Source organism: Carassius gibelio, chromosome B17 (assembly GCF_023724105.1).
Source record: "Carassius gibelio isolate Cgi1373 ecotype wild population from Czech Republic chromosome B17, carGib1.2-hapl.c, whole genome shotgun sequence".
Classification (NCBI taxonomy): domain Eukaryota; kingdom Metazoa; phylum Chordata; class Actinopteri; order Cypriniformes; family Cyprinidae; genus Carassius; species Carassius gibelio.
The window spans coordinates 28,246,705-28,264,204 of record NC_068412.1 but is presented as its reverse complement, the minus strand read 5'-3'; the positions used below and the strand labels follow the sequence as shown (position 1 = coordinate 28,264,204).

The following is a 17,500-nucleotide window of genomic DNA, read 5'->3' as shown; positions in this document are numbered from 1 at the left end:
GGCCAGGAGCCCAGTGAAGGCCTGATTCATGAGCTCAGCTCTCCATTGTCTGAGCTGTGTCTGCTGTAAAGAAACCTCCCCTCGTTACACTAATGAAGGGAAAATCAATTAGAACGGCTTTACTAGATGAAGAAGAAAAAATAGCTAGACATTTACATTTTCTGAACAATTGTCTTTGCTAGAATGTTGATGAATGAGCTTTTGACTGTGTTGCTATGTGTTTGCTACGGTGTTGCTGTAATGCTATAGTGTTATGAGTGGGTGTCTAGGTGTTGCTGTGATACTAGAGTGTTGTGAGTGGTTGCCGGGGTGTTTTTATGTGGTTGCTATAATGCTAGACTGTTGTGAGTGGTTGCCAGGGTGTTGCTATTTGGTTGCTATAATGCTAGACTGTTGTGAGTGGTTGCCAGGGTGTTGCTATGTGGTTGCTATAATGCTAGACTGTTGTGAGTGGTTGCCAGGGTGTTGCTATGTGGTTGCTATAATGCTAGACTGTTGTGAGTGGTTGCCAGGGTGTTGCTATGTGGTTGCTATAATGCTAGACTGTTGTGAGTGGTTGCCAGGTTTTGCTGTGTGGTTGCTATAATGCTAGACTGTTGTGAGTGGTTGCCAGGGTGTTGCTATTTGGTTGCTATAATGCTAGACTGTTGTGAATGGTTGCCAGGGTGTTGCTGTGTGGTTGCTATAATGTTAGACTGTTGTGAGTGGTTGCCAGGGTGTTGCTATGTGGTTGCTATAATGCTAGACAGTTGTAAGTGGTTGCCAGGGTGTTGCTGTGTGGTTGCTATAATGCTAAACTGTTGTGAGTGGTTGCCAGGGTGTTGCTATTTGGTTGCTATAATGCTAGACTGTTGTGAATGGTTGCCAGGGTGTTGCTATGTGGTTGCTATAATGCTAGACAGTTGTGAGTGGTTGCCAGGGTGTTGCTGTGTGGTTGCTATAATGCCAGACTGTTGTGAGTCGTTGCCAGGGTGTTGCTATGTGGTTGCTATAATGCTTGACTGTTGTGAGTGGTTGCCAGGGTGTTGCTATGTGGTTGCTATAATGTTAGACTGTTGTGAGTGGTTGCCAGGGTGTTGCTATTTGGTTGCTATAATGCTAGACTGTTGTGAGTCATTGCCAGGGTGTTGCTATGTGGTTGCTATAATGCTTGACTGTTGTGAGTGGTTGCCAGGGTGTTGCTATGTGGTTGCTATAATGTTAGACTGTTGTGAGTCGTTGCCAGGGTGTTGCTATGTGGTTGCTATAATGTTAGACTGTTGTGAGTCGTTGCCAGGGTGTTGCTATGTGGTTGCTATAATGCTTGACTGTTGTGAGTGGTTGCCAGGGTGTTGCTATGTGGTTGCTATAATGTTAGACTGTTGTGAGTCGTTGCCAGGGTGTTGCTATGTGGTTGCTATAATGTTAGACTGTTGTGAGTGGTTGCCAGGGTGTTGCTATGATATTAGATTTTTAGAAGTGGTTGTCTGGATGTTGCTATGTGGTTGCTAGGATGATGCTAAAGTGTTGACTGGTTACCAGGGTGTTGCTATGTGGTTGTTAGGATGACGCTAAAGTGTTGACTGGTTACCAGGGTGTTGCTATGTGGTTGTTGGGATGATGCTAGAGTGTTGTGAGTGTTGTCAGGGTTTTGCTATGTGGTTGCTAAGATGATGCTAAAGCGTTGAGTAGTTGCCAGGGTGTTGATATGTGATTGTTATGATTCTAGAGTGTTAAGTGGTTGCCAGGGTGTTGCTAAGTGGTTGTTATGATGCCTTCATGTTGTGAGTGGTTGTCTGGGTGTTGCTGTGTGGTTGCTAGGATGATGCTACAGTGTTGAGTGTGGTTGCCAGGAGTTTTTACGCCATTGCTAAGGTTTTCTGATTTCTTTGTGTGTGTGTGTGTGTGTGTGTGTGTGTGTGTAGTTGAAATGTTTTGTGGGATGACTACAGCTGATGGAAATGGTGCATTGCACTCACACACTCAGCTTTAATGCAGTGGCTCAGAAGCACAGTTGTGTGTTTCAGATGATCGTGTGTAAAGACTGGTTCCTGGTGTGGTTAGAGAGCGCCGGGCATCAGTGGTGGTCTCGTCTGGGTGTGTCTGTAAATGTGGGTGTGCCGCGCACAAAACTCACATCTCAATCTCGCAGTTTGACACTAACACGTTACCCCTCCTTTCTTTCAGATGTTCTTCTGTGTCTCTTTTCTAGCTTTCTCTTTCAGTTATGGATGTTTAGTATAGTTTGTGTTCTGTTTTTAAAGTATCCTGAATTTACTGGCAACATTTTTTGTTATAAGTTTTTATTTATTTTATTTTTTTATAGGTTTCTGTGTGAATCATTCTAATATGATGATTTACCGCTAAAGAAACATTTCTGATTATTAGCAATGTTGTTTCTGTGAAAAGCATGATAGTATTTTTTTCATGATACTTTGATCAATTGAAAGTTCAAAAGAACAGCATATATTTGGGATATATTTACTTTTGTTGAAGAAAGAACCATGGACCACAAAACTAAAGCATGCCACTAAAGCACCTTTATTTTCAAGAGTGTGCTCTCTTTTTATTCTGACTTTCTGCAGCTCATAACTTCTCACAAAATAGCTTGTGTCTCATCTGATGGCCGTCTGATGATGTTTCCCATGTCTCCAGTGTGACACGCTTCTCTTCTCCTCTCCTCTGACTCTATTCATCACTGTCCCGTGAGCGCTGGTGCTCTGGCTGGAGGGGCAGCGGTGGATCAGGGTTCCCCGGGTGGAGCTCCTCTGTCTGCTGTCTGGAGGCCAGCAGGTCCCTGTGCTGCGGGTGATGGCAGACAGGCTCCTGCTAAATGTGCTGGAGAGATGTAAATTGCCAGAGTGCAGCTGTCAGAAGGGAGGGCGAGCATGTGTGTGTGTGGGGGTCTGCTTCTGTCTGTGTATCTGCCGCAGTGGCGCACCCGCTGTGTGCTTACTTTTCTGTGCCCAAACCTCCTGCTCTTCAATTGTGCTTCACATCCGGCCCATTTTTCTAATGTTCGCTCTGCCTTCGTCTTCGTCTGTGTTTCTCTTCTGCGTGTTTCTGATCGCTGTGGTCTCTCCCGGCTCTGACATCCATCATGCGATGAGATCTTGTTGCTTTTGCTCCTGAATGCATTTGTCAAGTGGATGAGAGGGCTGATTCTTTGTATTTAGATGAGTGAAGTTATACAAGTTAATAAAGTTTGAAAAATTCTACACAATCACACAAAGATTGTTTGATTCAGGAGTCGTTATCCTGACATCACAGGAAATGTTGCGATGCAATGCTGAAACTAGAATTTTTAAAACATTACATTTTTAAGAACCATAGGTCATGAGCTTTTGACTTTAGAACTTTATATTTTTTAAAGCTTACATATTTAGAGCCTTCGATTTTAAAACCTTACATTTTTAGAACCTTGGCTCGTGAGTTTTAAAAGTTTTAGAACTTTAGATTTTTAAAAGCTTACATATTTAGAACCTTGGATTTTAAACCATAGATTTTAGAACTTTACATTTTTAAAACCTTTCCTTTTTAGGACCTTAGATTTAGAAGCTTAGTTTGTTTTTAAACCTGACATTTTTAGAAGCTTAGATTTTTACAAACTTAAATTTTTAGAACCATATCTGTTTAGGATTTAAATATCTGACAATTTTAGAAGCATAGATATTTAGAGCCCTATATAGAATCTTGCATTTTTAGAACCTGATATTTTTAGAACCTTAGATTTTAGAACTTTATACTTTTAAAAGCCAGATCTTAAAACCTTAGATTTTAGAACCTTAGATTTTAAACCTTAGATTTTAGAACTTTACATATTTCAAACTTTAAATCTTTAGAACCTTAGATTTATAACTTTTTAGAAGCTTAGATTTTTACAAACTTACATTTTTAGAACCATATAAATGTAGGAGTTTAGATTTTTAATATCTGAAAGTTTTAGAAGCTTAGATTTTTACAAACTTTAATTTTAGAACCATAAAATTTAGGAGTTTAGTTTTTTTTTTTTTAAACCTGAAATTTTTAGAACCTTACATTTTAGAACCTTAGACATTAAACCTTAGATTTTAGAACTTTACATTTTTCAAACTTTAAATCTTTAGAACTTTAGATTTAGAAGCTTAGATTTTTACAAACTTACATTTTTAGAACCATATATATTTAGGAGTGAAGCATAAATATTTAAAGACCCTTATAGATCCTTGGATTTTTAGAATCTTAGATTTTTAGACCCTTAGATTTTTTTTTTTTTACACAACATTTTTAGAACCATTTATGTCCATGAGCCTTTGATTTTAGAATATTAGATTTCTAAAAGCTTACATATTTAGATCCTTAGATTTTAAAACCTGACATTTTTTAGAACCCTACATTTTTTAACCTTATGGTTTAGAAACATTAGATTTTAGAATTTAACATATTTTACACAAAATCTAAAATGTTTAGAACTTTGGATTTCTAGAACCTTAGATTGTTTTGTACTAGAACCATACATTCTAGAAGCTTAGATTTTTAATATCTGAAATTTTTAGAAGCTTATACAATTTAGAACCCTATGTCGTTTAGAACCTTGGATTTTTAGAACCTTGGATTTTTAGAATCTTGGATTTTTAGAACCTGAAATTTTTGGAACCTTAGATTTTGGAATTTTAGATTTTCAAATCATTAGATTTTTTAAAGCATGACATTTATAGAACCTTACAATTTGGAACTCTTTCTAGTCTAGTTGTGTAATAACCCTGGCATTGTATATTACAAATATTGTTGGTTTATATATATATATATATATATATATATATATATATATATATATATAAAAGTTTTGCTGTGAGTGAAGAATAAATCAAACAGAATGATTCATTCTGTATCTTATATTTCCATAGGCTACTGTTAAACACAGTCACATTACATGGATGGGAATATGCTTATGGAAATGATATGCAGATTAGGTTATGCATAGCCAAATGAGCTCCATATATGGTTATTGTGGTGATGATATGTAAAGGCATATATGCATTTCTTCCACTAAAGGCAATATGGTGCAGATTCTTGCATACATACAGTTTTATAAATGGTTGTGCTTATGGAAAATCTGCTTTTTGTGCATACACAGGCTTTTAGGATGAAATCTATGCAGAGTTGTACACATAAGGCCCCAGATGTTAGTCAAAAGACTGGGCTTGCAGGTTTTCTAGTATTGCTATGCTGTTACAACTCTTGATTTTATTTGCCGAAAATGACCTTTAAAAGTTGCATTGTTCAGCATCTGTGCAATCCCACAACATTTTTTTAATAATTGTTTATTATTTAATAGATAATCACAATTTAGTTTGACAGCAGACTTGCCTCTTTCACATAAAACATCAGTAGCAGACTTTTCTGGCAGTTTTATGATTTCTTAAACTGCTAAAGTTCCAGTGCTTATTTGCATTATTTACTTTGTTATTTCAGAGGATCATGAGAAAATATTGCACGGATAAACATGTGATAATAGAAAACAAAAAGAAGTTCAAGATCAAAGATTTTCATGTAAAGTGACAACAAAGTCACTGATTTATTTTGATCACTGAAGAAACTTTTGCTGTATTTGTCTTTTATTTTGTGCACAATCACTTTTTTGGTCACTTTTGTCATTTTGTATTTTTTCTCACGTCAGTAAAATATTTTGATCTTTGATTTTATTTGTCATTTTCTGTCACTTTATATGAAAATCTTCAGTTAAATATTTAAACATATACTTTGACTTTTTTTTTTTTTAATTTTTTGTCATTGTATATGAACATTTTCAGTAAAATAATTGATTTCTTTATAGATTTTTGACCCTTGATTTTTTTGTCACTATATGAAAAATCAGTAAAATATAGTTTTATAATAAATCTTAAACTTTTTTTCTACTTATTAAATATTTAAATCTTTGATATATATATATATATATATATATATATATATATATATATATATATATATTTTTTTTTTTTTTTAATAAATTTTTTCATAGATCATCTTCAGTAAAATACTTGATTTCTTTATAGATCTTTCACTTTTTTAACTTTTTTTTATATGAAAAATCACAAAAATATTGTTGTATAATAAATCTTTCGACTTTTTTTCGTTTATTTGTATGAAAAACCTCAGTAGAATATTTCATTTTCTAATCAATCTTTGACTTTTTTTTTATTTTTTTTTATTTTTTTTGTCATTTTATATGAACATTTTCAGTAAAATTATTGATTTCTTTGTAGACCTTTGACCTTTTGACTTTTTTGTCACTATATATGATAATCATGACTTATATTTAGATCTTTGACTTTAAAAAAAAAAAATTGTCACTTTATATGAAAATCTTCATTAAATAATTGATTTCTTTATAGATCTTTGACCCTTGACTTTTTTGTCACTATATGAAAATCAGTAAAATATAGTTTTATAATAAATCTTAAACTTTTTTTTTTACTTATTAAATATATAAATCTTAGATATATATATATATATATAGATATATATATATATATATATATATATATATATATATATATATATATATATATATATATATTAATTTTTTTATTTTAATTTTTTATTTATTTATTTTTTCATAGATCATCTTCAGTAAAATACTTGATTTCTTTTTAGATCTTTCACTTTTTTTTAATATGAAAAATCACAAAAATATTGTTGTATAATAAATCTTTTGACTTTTTTTTGTTTACTTGTATGAAAAACCTCAGTAGAATATCTCATTTTCTAATAAATCTTTGACTTTTTTTTTTTTTTTTTTTTTGTCATTGTTTTAAGCACTTTGTTACTTTATTTTATACAATATTTTGTTTGCTAATAGATATTTGACTTTGACAGATTCCCAACGTGTTTCCAACATGTGAATCGAATACTTGTGAATATAATAATCCCAAAAGCTTTTCTTTATGTTGTCGAACCCAGATTCATGAGCTGAGGTTCACAATAACTGCGTTCTGTCCTGAGCATCTGTACGCATCGCTGGAATGTTTCGTTCCCGTTTGTTTGTTTGTTTTCCTTGCGCGAGCGATCCCAGTAAACGAATCCATGGAGCGCTTGTTTACCGGAACGAAAAGGCGGTGGGGGGGAATCCAGAACACAAAGAGCAGCGGAGGGGGAAAACTTCCCACAGTGTGTCTATGGTAATCAGCAGGTGCCTGTGGCCGGAGAGAAGAAGTGAAGCCTTTCTTACGAGCGTGAGAACGATCTGCAGACCCCTCTCCTCCTCCCCGCGCCTCCGTTCACCCCCTTTTCTCTTGTACGGTGGCAAAACCCGCCCCAGCGGCAACAGTGCTGTCTGCCAAACGCTCCCTCTGATCCAGCTGCAGTGAAAAACACCACCAACAAAAGACGGGAAGAAAAGGAGAAAGGCAGGAGAAGATGGAGAAGCTGCGGAAGAGTTTAAGCTGCTGCCAGGATGCTGAGACCAAGCTCAGGAACAGACTTTGTTTTCATGAAAGGGGAATTTTTGCCTCCTGGAATTGATTTGCAGGGGAATCTGTCACCTTCACGAGGGCATATTTGTTTTCTAACCATATAAAAACACAGTTAATACCAGATTCTTTCATGTAAATGCTCTGCGTATATTGAACTATATCGACGGCTGACTTTTTCAGCTGTCTTGGCTGAAGAGGTTTTTTTTTTCTTTTTAAATATTTATTGTTTTATTTTTATTTATTTACATTTTTTAAATTTTATTATGCAAAAAAAACACTTCTTGTGTATTCAACAAAATACATTAGCCACACTATTTTTGCACACAGGATATTATGAAACATATATTTTAGGTCTATATAGATTTTCACATGTGTAGTTTATATGATGGATTTTTTTAAATACCTGTCAATGCTGTGTAAATTGACAACATATTTAATATTGTTTATGTAATAAAATAATGTATCAATATAGAGCCTAAAAACAAAAATGAATACAAATGTTCCATATTATATATGCAACATTTTTTAGTAAAACTTATTTTTATTTTTTTTGCAGATATTATATGTTTTTTCACTAGTTGGATATTTTATTTTTTATTATTATTGTTTTTTATATTTTATTTTATTTAGTTTTGTCTCGTTTCTCAAGAAACCACAAGCTATGCTTTCAACAAAACACATTTAGAACCTTTCATTTTTATTTATTTGCATATATTAGAGGTATTTTTTGTACATTTTTGCACTTAGTATGAAGTGGCTTCTTGTGCATGATAAATAAACAAATAAAAAAATAAAATAAAATAAAAAAAATAAATAAAATAAAATAAAAAATAATAATTAAAATAGAAAAAATAATAAAATAAAATAAAAAATAAATAAATAAAATAAAATAAATAAAAATAAATAATAAATAAATACAATTAAATAAAATAAAAAATTATAATTAAAATAAAAAATAAATAAAATAAATAAATAAATGTGTTTTGTGTTTTAGTGGTGTATATATTTGTATATGTATGTGGCTCATTGATATGCAGAGGACGGCTCGGTTCACAGCTGCAGGATCCCGCTCCGAGGGGGAGGCCCAGGAAAAACCAACAAAAGAGCTCTTCCCTTCATTCCCGGTGTTCAGAGACTTTAATTCCCTAAATCCTGGAGCTGCTTCCTTAAACGCCTCCTTTCTCCTCTCTCTCGGTCAGCACCTTTCCCCTCGACGTCTCCGGAAGAGTCAGGAACTCTTTCAGAAGCAAACAATATTCAGACACTTTATACGTTTCTTACTACACTCTTAAAAATAACGGTGCTTCACGATGCCATAGAAGAACCTTTTTGTCTAAATGGTTCCATAAAGAACTTTTAACATCTGAAAAACCTTTCAGTTTCACAGAAGCTTCTTGATTCAGTTTTTACTCTTTCATACTCAATTTTCAAGTTTATTAATAATAGTGCAGAATTTTAAATATACAGTATAATCTCAATATTGACTATTAACTATATATTTATATATATATAGTTATATTTAATATATATATAGTTATATTTTATTATATATATATCAATTAGTATAAACACACAAATACTTACAAACTATACTATAGATTATTATAATATTATAATATATGAAGTACAATATTTCTATATTTTATTCATTTTTTTGTAATTTTATATATGTATACCATTGTTCCAAAGTTTGGATTAGTAATTTTTAAAATGTTTTTTAAGTCTCTTTTGTTCATCAAGGCTGCATTTATTAAAATAAACAATAATAATAAAAAATGTAAAAAATGAGAAAAAAACTATAAAAATAGTGAAATATTATTATAAATTAAAATAACTCTTTTCTGTGTGAGTATCTGTTAAAATGTAATTTATTTCTGTGATGCTCCGCTGTATTTTCAGCATCATTCCTCCAGTCTTCAGTGTCACATGATCAATGTTGAAAAAAGTTTTTACTCCTTATTATTATTTTTTTGAACTGGTGATCCTTTTTTCAGCATTCTTTGATGAATACAAAGTTAAAAAGAATATATTTTGTTCAAAATAGAAGTCTAGAAACATTATACAGTAGCGTTAAAAAGAAATGAATACTGTGTGTATAAATATAAACAGGTAATGTGACCGTGTCCATCTGAGATGTCTGGCAAACAATGGTCTGTTTTTCACAATCTAATTTGTTTAGATGTTCTCTGTTTACTGCCACACACACACACACACACACACACGTGAAGCTGCACGAGGAGCTGTGTGAGAGTTCCTGCGTCACTATCTGAGCAGAACAAGAGAAGAAGAAGTGTTGAGTGTGAGAAAGAGGAAGAGCTGAGAGGAAAGCACTCGAGTTTACAGGAGAGAAACAGAGGTGACAGAGACGAGACGAGGAGATGGTCAGACGGATGTGGTGGCCATGACACGGTCACATGACACGAGTGTGTGTGTGTGTGTGTGAGAGAGAGAGAAACGCTGCATGTTTGGTCTGACAGCATGCTCTGCGAAAGCAGGTTTATACATCTGTATTTACAGCATCATTTCTCCATATATATATATATATATATATATATATATATATATATATTTAATTTAAAATGAAATATTAAATTACAATTAATTAAAAAAAATTATATACATGTGTATATATCATTTTTTAAATTAATTGTAATTTTATACTTAATTGCAAATTAATAAAACATTTATTGTAATTAATTGTGATTTTTTATAAATTTTAACAATGTATTTTAAGCATAACTATATATTTTTTATCACATAAAAGCTTCGCAATTTTTTATGTATTTGTGATCGAATAAATGCAGCCTTGGTGAGCAGAAGAGACTTGTTTAAAGACATTAATATATATATATATATATATATTTGTGTGTGTGCATTGTAATATGTAATTAATTAATATTATATTATATTCCATATGTGACCCCAAGATTTTTATATATATAAAATGTAATGTACAATATGTTGCATCAGGATTAGAACCATAAAAAACATTTATTTTTTCTTTCCATAAAAGTTTATGACACTCTGTCTTTTGGATTATGAAGATATTTTATATGCAAACAATTATTCAGAACTTTGTGACTGTATAAATGTAAATATATGTATATATTCAGGCTTAGATTCGTTGAACTCTAGTTTTTAAGGCTTCTCTTTTGCCAAGTGACGTTGTATTTTCTGTGAAGGATCTGCAGAAATGAACACGGACTGAAGGTTTAGATCAGTCTTTTATTGAGCTGTCTGACTGAGAAACAGGAACTTGTGACAGAGCAGACTTCTGTGTTCAGTGTGTGTGTGTGTGTGTGTGTGTGTGTGTGGTTTGTGTGCATGTGTCTGTCACGGTTTAGTGTTTCTGTGTGAAAGGTCCTGATGTCTGGCTGCATGTGTGTGTGTGTGTGTGTGTGTGTGTGTGTGTTATACGGTTTGCATTAGACGGACAGACAGAGCACTTTTCGTTTTGAGAAGCTCATGTAACACTGATCTCTATCTTAAAACACACAAGAATATATCACCTTACCTTAAATCATCTCTTTTGATGGTGATGGCACTGACGGTCAGATGTTTAGGATCACGACGGAGTTTCTTCTGGTCATCAAGGCTGCATTTATTTGATCAAAAATACAGGGGGAAATCTATAAAATTGTGAAATATTATTATGATGTAAAATAACATTTTTCTATTTTAATATACATTAAAATATAATTTATTTCTGTGATGCTCCGCTGTATTTTCAGCATCATTACTCCTCTCTTCAGTGTCACATGATCTTCAGAAATCAGAATAATATGATGTTTTAATTGTATATTATATTTGAATATTTATGTTTTTTATTTCCATGATGTAAAGCTGAATTAAAAAATATTTATTAAAATTTTAAAATTTCCATTTATTGAAATTTTTCATGATTTAGTTTTTAGGAAGTGTTTTATTTTAATTTGCTTTTATATTATTATTATATAAAATCTATTATATTTTGTATTAGATAATTTGTTACTTTTATATTATATTAGAATATTTAGATATATTATTTCCATGATGTAAAGCTGAATTTAAATTAAAAATTAGTATTTATTTAAAATTTTTCATGATTTAATATTTAGGAAGTTTTTATTTTAATTTGCTTTTCATAATATTATATTTTTTAAATATATTTTATTTTATATTAGATAATTTGTTAATTTAATATAATATTAGAATATTTATATTTATTATTTACATGACTTAAAGCTGAATTTAAAATAATTAACAAATATATATATATATATATATATATATATATATATATTTATTTATAATTTTTGGATTGATATAAAGTTATTTTGTAACATTATTTGTTACATTTTACCATCACTTTTGATTAATGAACATCCTTGATGAATAATAGTATTAATTTCTTCCAAAAAATGAAATCTTACTGACCTCATATTTATCATTTAGCAGATGCAGTGCAACATAACATCTAAATGAGGAACACAAGCAGCGATTCATCACATATATTAACTCTATTGTAACGTGCTGTTCTTCCTGAAGTTAGCGTGTGGTTTTGATCGCTCGGATCTCTTCGCCTGCAGAAGTTTGAGCGAGGTGCTGTCTTGTGTTGCCATGATGAAAAATGGCAGCGGGGGTAATAACATATTGGGCATCTGCTGTGGATGAGAGTGTTAAGTGCACGGGGCTGAAGGACAGATGTTGTGCTGCTCCCCAGTTGTTGTGAATCAGGTGGACTCATTTGTAATGTTTTAGCTTTATTGAAGCGCTGGAGCTCCACAGAGAGAGAGAGAGAGATGGATGGACGCTCTGGAGCACTGCTCTACTTTCAGCAGTCACACACACAGACACACACACAAACACCAACACACACACCCACACACTCACACTCACACACACAGACACCAACACCAACACACACTCACTCACCCGCACAGACACACACACACACAAACACCAACACATACTCACTCAAACACACACACACACACACTCTCTCTCTCTCTCTCTCTCTCTCACACACACACACACTCACACACACAGACTCAGACACACTCACCCACACAGACACACACACACACACACAAACACCAACACTCACTCACACACACACACACACACAAACACCAACACTCACTCACTCACACACACACACACACACAAACACCAACACTCACTCACACACACACACACACAAACACCAACACTCACTCACACACACACACACACACACACACACACACTCACACACACAGACTCAGACACACTCACCCACACAGACACCCACACACACACACACACACACACACACACACAAACACCAACACTCACTCACACACACACACACACACAAACACCAACACTCACTCACACACACACACACAAACACCAACACTCACTCACACACACCCACACACACACACACACTCACACAGACTCAGACACACTCACCCACACAGACACACACACACACACACAAACACCAACACTCACTCACACACACACACACACACAAACACCAACACTCACTCACACACACCCACACACACTCACTCACACACACACACACTCACACACACAGACTCAGACACTCTCACCCACACAGACACACACACACACACACACAAACACCAACACTCACTCACACACACACACACACACACACACAAACACCAACACTCACTCACTCACTCACACACACACACACTCTCTCTTTCTCTCTCTCTCTCTCTCTCACACACACACACACACACACACACTCTCTCTCTCTCTCTCTCTCTCTCACACACACACACACACACACACACTCTCTCTCTCTCTCTCGCTCACTCTCTCTCTCTTTCTTTTTGCTTATTAATTTGAGTGTTTTTATTTCAATTTTTGCATTATTATGATTTTAGCCATTTTTAGGAAGAGTTGTATTTTGAATATGATTAAAGTTTTTTTTTCATTATTATTTTTTTATTTTACATTATGATTTTAATAATTTTAGTAAGTATTATATTTTGACAGTTTTTTGTAAAATATGTATTATTTTACATTTTTACCATTTTTTTTTTTTACATTTTTATGATTTTAATCATTTTAAATTAAAAAATATATATAAATTAATTTGACACTTCTTATCAACTCACAAACCATCAGTTTCTAGCTGCTAGTCCAAGACACATTTCCCCAAGCATATTCAGTTCACTAGCATTATCCCACAGCACTGCGCTTCACATTTGCACATCTTGCAGTGTTTAGATGACAAATGCATGTGTAGTTGCTCTGTTACGGGCCAGTCGCTGCTCCTCTGGTCTGTCACCGCTCAAATGAGCCGAAAGCCACTAAAAATCAGCGAGACAGACGTTAGTCGTGACACATCCACACTTTAGTGACAGAGGAAATGGGCCAATTAAGGACAGCTTGCTCAGACCCTGCATGGGGTTAATATTCAACTCCCGTAATTAAAAATAAATTACACTTTTCCTGGATAACTATTCAAACCGTCTCTGTGTTTCTGACGTGCTGCAGACTCTCCGTTTTTTCATTTCCAATTCCGCAACATCTGGTCTGGTGCAGTTATTTCTGCAGCGTCCTCAGCACAGATTGATTTCACTTCAGCAGCTTTGGCTCGCTCTCTCTTGTGCTGTTTGGAAGTGATTTTGCTGTTGTTTGGAGCTCAAACAAGGTTTTACATCTAAAATCTAGATGCATTGCATGCATGAAGCTAAAATCATTTCGTTAAAGGTTTAGCTCTCCGTCTTTAACCCCGTGAAGCCTGACCTGTGAAATAATCATAATATTCAGAACAGTCAGAAAGTCTATTGAAAGAGTTATATATATTTTAAAAGTTTGCATATTTCATATATCAGGCTTTTGTTTAGATGTGTGCATATTTGATACGTCAGGCGGCCATAAAAAGTCATGATTATGAGATAAAAGTTGAAATTATGATATACTGAGTCAATACCTGAGATAAAGGTCATAATTATGAGATAGGAAGATTTTATTATGACACACTAATTCTGAATTTTGAGAAAAAGTCATCATGACACAAAGTCAACTTTGAGATAAAAAAGTGATAATTTTGAGATAAAAGACGAAATTATGACATATTAAGTCTTAAGAGATAAAACATCATAATAATGTGTTAAAATTATGAGAAGTTAACATAAAAAGTCAATAAGGTAAAAAAAAATCATAATTATGAGATAATCACAATTATGACACACTGCATCGTAATATTGAGAAAAGTGTCATAATTATGATATAAATTAATATTTTAAGTTATAATACATATATATGTTTATTCATGAAGCAAATCGTTGCAAAGCCACTTTATCTCAAGTTGATGTCAAGTATGATAATATTTAGATACAAAAGTCATAATTAAGGCACTAAGTCAATTTTGAGATAAGAACAATTATAATTTTGGGATAAAAATGGCACACTAAGTCATAATCAATGAGATAAAAGATCATAATTATGAGATAGATAGTCTTTATTATGACACACTAATTAATAATTTTGAGAAAATAGTCTTATTTTTGACACAAAGTCATAACTTTTGTTATAAAAAGTTATAATTTTGAGATAAAATGTCAAAATTATGACATCAAAGGGATATTTTTCAATTAAAGCAGAAATTATGATAAAAGGTAAGAATTATGAGATAGAAAGTCTTTATCATTACACTTATTCATAATTTTTAGAAAAAAGTCATAATTATGACACAAAGTCATAACTTTGAGATAAAGTGATAATTTTGAGATAAAAGACGAAATTATGACATATTAAGTCTTAAGAGATAAAACATCATAACATTGAGTCAAAATTATGAGAAGTCGAAATTAACATAAAAAGTAATTAAGATAAAAAAATCTTAATTATGAGATAGTCATAATTATGACACTACATCGTAATATTGAGAAAAGTGTCATAATTATGATATAAAGTAATATTTGAAGTTATAATATATATATAAGTTTAATGTATAGCGCTTTTCATGGAGCAAATCGTTGCAAAGCCACTTTATCTCAAGTTGATGTCAAGTATCATCAGGTATGATAATATTTAGATACAAAAGTCATAATTAAGGCCCTAAGTCAATTTTGAGATAAAAAATAATAATTTTGAGATAAAAAGTTACGATTATGACACACTAAATCTTAATCAATGAGATAAAAGATCAAAATTATGAGATAGTCTTTATTACGACACACTAATTAATAATTTTGAGAAAAGTCTTATTTTTGACACAAAGTCATAACTTTTGTGATAAAAAGTTATAATTTTGAGATTAAATGTCAAAATTATGACATCAAAGGGATATTTTTCAATAAAACCAGAAATTATGACATACTAAGTCTTAATCAATGAGATAAAGGTCATAATTATGAGATAGAAAGTCTTTATTATTACACTAATTCATAATTTTTAGGAAAAAAGTCATAATTATGACACAGTCATAACTTTGAGATATAAAGTGATAATTTTGAGATAAAATTTCAAGTATCATCAAATATTAATTATAATACAAGTCATAATTATGACCCAAAGTCAAATTTGAGATACAAAAAGACATAATTAGAGAAAAAAATACATTATGAGAAAGTTATAAGTATGATAATCATAATTTGAGGTAAAATACAAATTTATGACATAAATCAAAATTTTGAGATAAAAACTACAAATTGACTTACAAAGTTATAATTATGAGATAAATAGTTGAGTTTTTAAAGGAACACTAAACAAAGAGACAAATATTTTTTTTAAGTTTGCATACTTTTCATGTTTTGTTTGGTCATGTATGCATTCATAAAAAGTTGCTCTGTTTTGTAGATTTTTGGCTGGCTTCACATTTTTGGGTTAATCTGCACAAAGAAGACCTTTTTTTGCTTACAGTCTGTTAATATTGAATAAAACCTAGTCTCTCTGTCTCACAGGAGAGTACATAAAGACCTGGAGGCCGCGCTATTTCTTGCTGAAGAGTGACGGTACGTTTATCGGCTATAAGGAGCGACCGCAGGACGTGGATCAGCTGGAGACGCCGTTAAACAACTTCTCCGTGGCACGTGAGTCTCTCACACAGACCTGAACATAGAACGATGTGTATGCATGGGTCAATCCAGCTTACAACTGGAATTAAGAATAACTTTTTAGCTGGCAATAATTTTGTGCTTGAATTGTGAGAAAATTACAAGGAAAAAAGTCAGAATTCTGAGAACTGTGACAAACTTGTTTCCAAAAATTACAAAACTGACTTTTTGTTCTTGTATTTAAACGTTTATATCTTGCAATTTAGACTTTCTCACAATTTGGAGTTTAGTATGCAGTTCCGAAAGATAAATTATATGAATTGCGAAATATAAAAAATATCAAAATTCTGAGATATAAACTTGCACTTGTGTGGAAAAAGTTTGCATTTTGAGTTATAAACTCAGAAAAAAGTAAAGCATTTGAAATTAAAAGTCTCAAATATTAAAATGTTATTTTTTTATCACATAGCAGAAATACATTTTAAAAAGTATTTTTATCTCATGTTAATTTGCAACATTAAAAACAGAGACATCTTTGAAGCAACAATTATATCAAATTTTCTAATTTTATTTATAAAGGATTAAAATAAATAATAAAGCATATTAGACATATTTTTTAATAAATGACACTTTAAATGAATTAAAAGCAATGCATTATATTAGATGTAAGACTTTAGCTGTGACAAAGTTTGTCTGCAAAAATGCAGAACTGATTGTAGTGTATTCTATGCTTCAAGTATATATATAACGTTAATTTGCAACATGGTGGGTAGTTTTTATTTCTATAAAATTAATACAATTCATTGATCAAATTAATGCATTTTTTTTAGTATATGAAACTAGATAAATAAGCTTAAACAATGCATTATTTGGATATTACAGTAATGCATGCTTAATTTAAGTATGTCATTTCATGTAGAATTTAAAAAAAAAGTTTTTGTTTTGTAAAATTAATGCTAAGAAGACATTTTGTTACTGTAAATTAATTAAAAACAGTGTATTATTGGGGTATTACACTGACGTTGTATTTTATGCATGCTGAATTTAAGTATATAGTTT

General features: G+C 32.2%; 1 protein-coding gene across 1 annotated transcript in view; it reads left to right on the top strand.

The window, feature by feature from the left end:
• akt1 (v-akt murine thymoma viral oncogene homolog 1) overlaps positions 1-17,500 on the top strand; it is a 53,497-nt gene that overhangs the window by 13,029 nt on the left and 22,968 nt on the right. The window contains exon 3 of the mRNA XM_052581092.1: positions 16,349-16,477. Coding sequence (XP_052437052.1) covers positions 16,349-16,477 — 129 coding nt within the window. The remainder of the gene's footprint in view (positions 1-16,348; positions 16,478-17,500) is intronic.